At 40.0% G+C, this 9044-nt stretch overlaps 1 protein-coding gene across 2 annotated transcripts; it reads left to right on the top strand.

The window, feature by feature from the left end:
- Window positions 1-3979: 3979 nt before the first annotated feature.
- On the top strand, window positions 3980-7877 carry LOC147000176 (secretoglobin family 2A member 2-like). Of its 2 annotated transcripts, none has more exons than XM_085834238.1 (3): window positions 3980-4034; window positions 7375-7565; window positions 7836-7877. In XM_085834238.1, the coding sequence occupies exons 1-3, from the start codon at window positions 3980-3982 to the stop codon at window positions 7875-7877; spliced, it is 288 nt and encodes a 95-aa protein (XP_085690364.1). The 2 variants fall into 2 exon arrangements, with proteins under 2 accessions (XP_085690364.1, XP_085690363.1); XM_085834237.1 differs by having other exon boundaries at window positions 3980-4037.
- Window positions 7878-9044: the final 1167 nt, after the last annotated feature.

Raw genomic sequence — 9044 nt, 5'->3', positions numbered from 1 at the left:
CTAGAAATATTCTCCCTTGTACCACATGAAGAGATCCACCTGCCTCTACCTCCTGCGTGCTGGAATTAAAGGCATGCACCACCAGTACCCAGCCAAGCACATCCCTTTTTAATAAAGGAGAAGACAACATAAAGATAAAATGTGAAGTGTCAACATGTGGTGTTCACTCCAAAAAGCTACAAAATATCAGTAAATTTGGGGAATTAAATAAGAGACCAGGTATGCTTGTCCCACTGTCACAACAACATGAAGGGCTGCTGTTTCTTTTGCTTGTTTTGCCTTACAGGGCCTCACAGTTAAGATCCTCTTAACTCTTAGAGGGCTTTTCAGGCTTGGACTTAAAAACTATTACAGAGGTAGTGAACACAGCTGACACTGTGAAATAGACATGGTCCCTTGAGGACTACAGTGGAAGGCTACCTCTAAATTTCTGTAGTTAAAGGCTTATTCCATGAGCAGTCATAGTGTGTGATCTTTGTGGAACCTTAAGAAGTAAGGTCCAGTAAAAGTTCATAGGTCACTGTATGTTGCCCTTGAAGGCAATTATGTAACCCCCAGCTTGAAATTCAGTTCCTCTGTTTTGAAAATTGATTTATTCATATCTCCTGAGCCACTAACACATGCCATCTTCTGTAATCTTCATCATGAGAGAAATGAGTTTGACCTCTCAGTTTTGAACACTTAACTATGATATACTTAAAACTGTCTTTTCATAATAATAACCCTGGGCAAGTATTTTGTTATAGTATATGGTATGTTTCAAAGAAAGCATTTGATTTGACACTTGCTTACTGTTTCAAAGGTTTAGTCCATGTCCATCATGGCAGGGAGCATGACAGCAGGCAGGCAACCATGGCACTAGAGCAGTAACTGAAACATATATTATCTTCAAGTTGGAGGTAGAGAAAGCAAGACTGAGCTTTTAAAACCTCAAAGCTTTCCCCTAGTGATATACTTCTTCCAAAAAGGCTACATCTACTAATCCTTCCTAAATCGTCCACTAACAGGTAACCAAACATTCAAATATATGAGCCTATGGAGCAATTCTTATTTGAACTTCACACTCAACTGTGTACCCAAACTACAGTACTCAACTGACTGCCTTCCTCCAGAATCTTCCAGTAGCAAATAGTTCATCAGGGTTGGGTACGGTCCAATGAGTCTCCCTGACTGATGCTAGGTCTAGTTTTGTGCAGGCCTAGATCAGACAACTGTAGCTGCTTTGAGATTATGATTGTAGCAGCTGTGTCGTGTTCATAACAGCATTTCATAACCTTCCTCCCCATCATCCAGCTCTTATATGTTCCCTGACTTCTGGTCTAACTGTTCCCTAAGTCTTAAAGGAACACATACAAATGTCTTCTTTAGTGCTGAGCACTCAAACATCACATATTCTCAGCACTTGAGAAGCCATGAGCCTCTGTGTTCACAACAGTTCTGTGCAGAGATGCTTCTGTGATTAAAGATACGCATAGAATTTGTCTGTATACATAAGTATAAATATTTAGAGGGCAGAGTGGCACTATGTAAATGCAGCTAAGTAACAGTAGTCTGTTCCTCACTAGGGCAAAAGAACTCCTCAGCCATGGATGGGCTTTTGATTGTATTTACAGCACTATACATCAGTTCCTTCTGTGAACAAGCCTCAAATCCAACCCAAAGAGTAATTAGTTACCATCACAATAGTCTTGCCACTGCTACCTCAATGGGTGCATGTTGCCTGACTGATGGATTGGTATTGTAGTTCATAGGGCTCACCACTTGGCAAGACTGTAGAGATTTGAGCAGTATTGATACTAGATCTTCCTAGAAACTTTGGAAATATTCAGCAGTGAATATGTGTGACCCTGAATTTTTCTTTATAGGAAGACTTTTAATTGTTAATTTCACCCTGTTGCTTGTTGTGGGCCTATTTTATTGTCTTTGGCATAATGATCACACAATAATAGGTCTACCGTTATGTGTTACTTAATGTTTTTCCCTTGCATCTTTTAATATTCTTTTTTTTTTTTTTTTTGGTTTGTTAAGGGTTTCTCTGTATAGCCCTGGCTGTCCTGGAGCTCACTTTGTAGACCAGGCTGGCCTCGAACTCAGAAATCCACCTGCCTCTGCCTCCCGAGCGCTGGGATTAAAGGTGTGCACCACCATGCCCAGGTTCTTTTAATATTCTTTTTTGTGCTGTATGTTTGGTGCTTTGATTATTATGTGGTCAGGTCATAGCTACATAGAAAGACACTGTCTTTAAAGAAAATTCCCAGACTAAAAGTAAACTATTTAGGAGTGATGATGTGCAAATAGTAGGCTTCATTGTGACATTCTATACATATATCAATGTACATTTTTTCTTTTTAACATACCCTACCACATACCACATCCTTTTTCTTTTCTCCTTCTGGTCCCTGTCCTCCCCCCAAATATTTTCTCTTCTGATTTCTTGTTCTCAATCTATGCTTAATACTTTTATACATATATGACTCATATAAAATACACATTGTATATATAAAAGTAAATGTGATATTGGTCTTTCTGATCCTAATAGTATTCATTCAATGGAATGTTCTTTTGTTCCATTAATTTCCATATAAATGGCATATTTTTGATCTTCTTTATAGCCAATTAAACCATATTACACACACACATACACACACACATAAACATTGTATATATACATATTTTATTTGTACAGTCATCTGTTGATATAGTAATATAAGCTGTCTTTATAACTTAGCAATTGTGATTAATGCAACAAACACAGATATGCAAGAGACTCTGCAGTAGTCTTACTCAGATTGTGTATATCCTAAAGATAGAGCTGAATCATGAGTAGCTCAAGTTTTGAGAAATCTTCATACTCATTTGCATAATGGCTACTCCAGAAACTACCCTTACATTTCAAGTATTTGCTGATTTTATTTTATGTGGATAAGTGTGTGACTGGTGGCATGGACATATGGGTACCACATGCATGCAGGAACTCAGAGAAGTTACAAAATGGCATTAGATCCCCTGGAACTAGAGTCACTGTGAGATACTATATGGGTGCAGAGAACTGAACTCAGTTCCTTTGCAAGAGCAGTAAGTGCTCTTAACTGCTGAGCCATCTCTCCAGCCACAAAAACTCCCATTTATTAATGACTGTCTTATGCTAAGCAATATGACAGATTTTTTTACATACAGTATCTGTTATCCTGATACAAACTCATTATGGTGTCATTCAAACCCCCATTTTTACCAATGTCTAAAAGAAATCTTAGAGAGAAAAGTATTATAATTCTCCCAAAGACAGGACCTTGGGAGCAGATTTTAGATTCCAGACCTTTTCAATAATGAGTCAAAATTGGTAAGCCCCCTCCCAGAGTGGAAGGGATTTACAAAATAATGGTTAACAAAAGGAAAGTTTGCCTTGCAGAGCGAGTGTGCCATAATGCACTCACCCCAACCACTGAAATCAACAGATGACAGACAAGGAATAAAGCAGCTTGAGGTTTGTAAGGGAGGAAAGGGGGGCAGGAAGGAAGGCAAAGGAGGAAGAAAATGAGGGATGATATTAACAAGGCAAATAAGGAGAGAAAAAAATGAGGAGAAGGGAGGAAGAGAAGGGGAGAAATGAGACCACCTTAAAATCAGAACAGCAGATGATAAAATCAACCCACAATGCTGTAATCGGCACGGGACATTAGGAGCACTTGCCAACACTTTGCTGTGGCCATTTGTCATTACAATGGCCCCCAGAGTCTAAAAAATCTGTTTCCTTGCTTTCTTCAATGAAATCGGTGTTCAAATGAAATTTGGCTCTTCTTCATCCTCTTATGTGTCCTGGTACAGTGCCATATTAAACATTTGACTTGTGTGCTTGTTTATTGGATGAGACTAAGGTGGTTGCCTGCGCAATAAATAGAAGAACACTGAGGTGTCAACTCCAGAGAGTTTCCTGATTTCTGTCTTGGACAACAGACCAACCCATAAGGGCTGCCTCAACATGAAGCTGGTGGTTCTATTCATGTTGGTCACCATCCCCATTTGCTGCTATGCCAGTGGTAAGTTCTGTAGAACAGAAGAGTGCTTTTGGACATTTTTACTGTGTCTTCCAGGAAGAAGTCATTGTACCTGAGCACTAGCGTAAAGTGTCTGATGTAATAACTTCATGGATCAATATTAGTTCAGATAATATAATAAAAAGGGTATCTCTATTGTGGGTTTTATTCCTTTGTTGGAGCTACATGTCATGTGTCAATACCATACAAAACTTCCCATTTTGAAAACTGCTCTTTTAAAATCCATGGCAAGGCTCAAGTTTGATTATGAGATATTTCAGCAGAAAGGGGTGATGATATAAGTGTGATCGCATAACACTGGACCCATATGGGTTTCCCAGGGGATGATATTCATGAGTCTCTCTGACTGTGAAAGGAAATGGGAAACTTCCCAATGGTGCTGCTGCTTCCCAACTGTAGCATGTAATGCCAGGGTAAAAAGCTTGACTATTATGTGACAGACATAGGAGAGATTGTTCTGAATTCTTTTTTTTATTTTATTTTTAATTTATTTTTACACTTCATATTCCATTCCCCCTTCCCCCCATCCACCCTATGACTCCTCCACATCTCACAACTCCTCCCTACCCCACCCCATCTCTACATGGATACCCCCAGCCCCCACCCCACCTGATCTCTAAATTCCCTGGGGCCTCCAGTCTCTTGAGGGTTAGGTGCATCATCTAGAATGAACACAGACCGGCAGTCGTCTACTGTATGTGTGTTGGGGGACTCATATCAGCTGGTGTATGCTGTCTGTTTGGTGGTCCACTGTTTGAGAGATCTCAGTGGTCCAGATTAATTAAGACTGCTGCTTCTCCTACAAGATTGCCCCTCTCCTCAGCTTCTTTCAGCCTTCCCTAATTCAACAATAGGGGTCAGCTGATTGTGTCCATTGGTTGTGTGCAAATATCTGCATCTGACTCTTTCAACTGCTTGTTGAGCATTTTGGGGGGCAGTCATGATAGATCCCTTTTTGTGAGCTCTCTATAACTTCAGTAATAGTGTCAGGCCTTGGGACCTCCCCTTGAGATGGATCCCACTTTGGGCCTGTTGCTGGACCTTCTTTTCCTCAGGCTCCTCCCTGTAATTCCATCCTTGTAATTCTTTCAGAGAGGAACAATTATGGGTCAGAGATGTGACTTTGGGATTTCCTGTCTTCCTGCTGGAGGTGGGCTCTAAGTTCCCTCTCCCTACTGTACAGCATTTCATCTAATGTTCCTCCATTTGAGTCCTAAGAGTCTCTCACCTTCCAGGTCTCTGGTGCATCCTGGGTGGTCCCCCAACCTCCTATTTCCTGAAGTTGCCTGTTTACATTCTTTCTGTTGGCCCTCAGGGCTTCTTTAAGTGGTCCTTTATCCCCATGTCCTTTGTGTTCATACTAATAGAGAGGGCAGCTTGCATTCTCTGAGGGTTTCTTCCAGTAATGAATAATGTAGAGTACTCCCACAAAAAACTGATCAAAGTACAAAGAATAAGTGACTCATCCCTAACTGGGATATCTATCTCATATCTTCCTCTCCAAGACTCAGTAACACTGTGGAAAGGGGGACATAAAAGATTGTAAGAGCCAGAGGTCAGGGAGAACTGCTGCAAAATGCTGTCTTTAGACAAATCTGGGCGATTGTACTGATGAACTGACAGGGGCAGTGTTTGTTTGCCCAGGACTTCCACAAGATCAAGCTGGTCAAAACTCTAAATGTGGGCAGGGGCAGGGTCGTGAGCCCCACCCCTAACTAAGAAGCGTTTGGAAAGTGATTGGCTGCTGAGGGAGGAAGTGTCAATTTTATTCAGGTTTGTGGCTCATGGTAGGTTTCCCATGGTTCAGCAGATGGCCTTATATCAGTGAAAAATGAGCAACTCTAATCGTACTCAGCATATTATGTTTAAAACAAAGAAGGATAAGACATGAAGTTGTGAGAAGGATGTGAGGGAGATTTGGGAGGAACTAAAAGGGAGCAGAGAAGAATGGATATAATTGAAATACATAATTCATATGTAAAATATTGAAGGCTATATAATAAAAGCTTTTGTTTGGGCAGCCATATGTTGACGTATCATAGGCAAAGCTTCCCTGTCATTTTAGAAGAAATTATCTCAGAGCAGACTTCCTGGTCCTTTGGTCCTTACAATCTTTCTGCAGCTCTACTGGGATGCTCTCTGAGCCTTGAGTACAGGAACCAATTGGGGCTGGGCATACTATGATCAGATGTTCTCTGAATTTCACCTAGTTATGGTTTTCTTTACTAGTCTCTGTCTGTTGGAAAAAACTACAGGCAACTAAGGAATTCCAAGAGCAGGAGAAATAATCTTCCCAGGAATGAGCTCCTGAATTGGTTATCTAATACCATGATCATCCCTGATATCATATACATACAAGTAACACTAAATGGATAGATAGATCGATAGATAGATGGATGGAGAGAGAGAGAGAGAGAGAGAGAGAGAGAGAGAGAGAGAGAGAGAGAGAGAGAGAGAGAGAGAGAGAGAGAGAGATGGAGGGGTTGGAGAGAAGAAAAGGAAAAGGGAAGATGATGTAATTATACTTTAATTTAAAACACAAATTTAAAAATAAATGTGGTCATCTGGGAAGTGGTGATGCACATCTTTAATTCCAGCACTCAGAAGCAGAGGCAGGCAGATCTCTGAGTTCAAGGCCAGTCTGGTCTACAGAGTGTGTTCCAGGACAGCCAAGGCTATGCAGAGAAATTCCATCCCTAAAAACACAAAAAAGAACGTGATCATTATAAATGGCCCTCATGCAGTGTGGTGTGTAGAGTGTACATTGTTTTTATTGCCTACTTTGCCTGGTACAGGTTGAAAAATGTGAAGGGCTCAGTGAATTTTAAGTAAGATTAAAGACTCATGACTAGAACTAGTTCAAGTGAATCAAAGTTCTGAGCTCCTTCCCTTCCCACTCCTAGTCTGACTGCAGAGTCACTTCAAGTACTAGGGATTCTTTTTGTTGCTTTATGATGCAGATGCTACAGTTAACACAGCAATGTGGATAATATTCAAGATGTGATATTTGTAGGATATTTGAACGTATTTCATAATGTTCTCAAGATAGTAATGAAGGGTGTTTACCATGCCTGCATTCTCTTCAGTTTCCTTGTTAGCGAAGGTTGTATGAGGTGTGGCTTAGTTGAGGTAGGATGTTAGGGGCAGAGTTTGCTATTTCTAAGTAGAATTTCACAGCCTGCATCTTCTGTCCCACGTTTGGCAGTGCCTCATCACCATTGCTAATCTGTGTTTCCCCTTGCACTCAAGAACATGATTGTTATAATAGGTAAGTGTTAATGAGTTCAAACCTCCATCTGTGAATGTCATGTCTTTCCAGGTACTTCTGGCTGCGGAATTCTAGATGATGTTATCAAAAGTACAATTGACTCATCTGTGTCTGAGGATGAATATTTGAATTTGGTTCAACCATATATAATCGGACCTCAGACGAGAGAGGCTGTGAGAGAATTCAAACAATGTTTTCTAGCCCAGACGGAGGAGACTCTGTCCAATGTTAACGAGATGGTGGTAACTTTCAATTTGCTTTCTTTTTTTACACTGTAAAATCACTAATGTAAAGGCAGAAGGAAAGAACTAGCTTTCAACAGTTGTTCCCTGACTTCTTCACACGTGTGGGTATACATGTACACCACACACAAATATACATACTAATTATTATACATTGTAAAAACTGCTAAGAGAAAAATGAACAAAAATACTGGCAAAAATTTTGATTTTTAGCCTGTGCCTTTTAAGACACAACTCTTAAATTTAAGACATCTTGTTTTGGTTCCCCAGGAAATAATATTTAACAGCGAAGAGTGTCAACAGTCATCATAAACCTCCACAAGATCTTTGGCTCACAGAACTGCAGAAAACTGGCAATGGTCACACAATTGATACCGCAAATCATAACTTTTCTTTCTTGATTCTTTATTTCTACCTATAAAGTGCAAGACAATCGTTGAAACCTCACATATATTTCTTTCCATTTTATTAAATTAACTGCATACAATTTTTTGTTGTGTATTTCTTTGTTGTGTATTTCATAAAAATACGCTAAATGGACTGTGCTGTCTCATACTTGGAGTTTTACACACACACATGCACATGCACACACAGAGGTAGCCGTTAGGAAATGCCTGAGTGTGAGAGTGAAGAAGGAAAAACACCTTCCTCACCCATCGTGAATCTCCCCTATGAAAAAGCACTCCATCTGCTCTCTTCCCATCACCTCTGCACACACTGCACATAGCCCTCCTGGTATCCTGAGGCTGGGAGGTTGGGAGGTTGTATAACACACCTGCTACCATCACTATTTTCATGTCTTCTCCCTCTAAACTCCCTTTCCCAACACATCATTTTCTAAAAATCTTGATAGCTCATGTGCACATGAGTAGTGGGTCATGGAAATGGATTTTCTCCTGCTCCCTGTATGGCATTAGAATACTCTGCAATAGGAACTGAGGATGCCTGAATTTGAACAAAACAGTATATACCTAGGTAAACTCTTATTTTTAGGCTTCACTTCTGACACATGCATCGTTTGGAAAAATACTGTGTCTCATGAAATGCAAGGAGAATCTGAATTAAACCACTTCTTATCAGATTAAGCAATCCCAAGCAAATCTTGTAGTTGTAATAAATGGGCTTCTTTTCTGTTTTGTTTCTGTTTTGTTTTTGTTTTTGTTTTGTTTTGTTATGTTGTATTGTGCTGTACTTATTGACTGAAAATGATATGAATATAAATAAGTACTGGAAAAAGTTGCTGTACAATCTTCAACTGAATTTTCATCTGCCCTCACAAAGCAGGTCAGTCAGTACCCTGTACTGACCTGCTTCAGTCACTGGTTGGAGTAGTCATTTTACTCATCTGCCCTGTTTAAGGATATAGAAGGAGTTGGAATAGCAACCCTATTTTCACCTCAGAAATCTCTGAGTTGATCATCCTAGCAAAATGTGCCCTCGAGTCTCACAGATATATATCATATCCAGACAGTGTCTCAT

This window comes from Mus caroli, unplaced genomic scaffold (assembly GCF_978045245.1).
Source record: "Mus caroli unplaced genomic scaffold, Mus_caroli_1 scaffold_20, whole genome shotgun sequence".
NCBI lineage: Eukaryota > Metazoa > Chordata > Mammalia > Rodentia > Muridae > Mus > Mus caroli.
This window is presented reverse-complemented; position numbering and strand designations above follow the sequence as displayed.

Excerpts from the sequence above, each read along its gene's own strand:
- LOC147000176 (XM_085834237.1), top strand. The coding sequence starts at position 3,980 with ATGAAGCTGGTGGTTCTATTCATGTTGGTCACCATCCCCATTTGCTGC. Across the intron at positions 4,038-7,374 it reads CATTTGCTGCTATGCCAGTG|GTACTTCTGGCTGCGGAATT; the intron begins GTAAGTTCTGTA and ends ATGTCTTTCCAG. Across the intron at positions 7,566-7,835 it reads CCAATGTTAACGAGATGGTG|GAAATAATATTTAACAGCGA; the intron begins GTAACTTTCAAT and ends TTGGTTCCCCAG.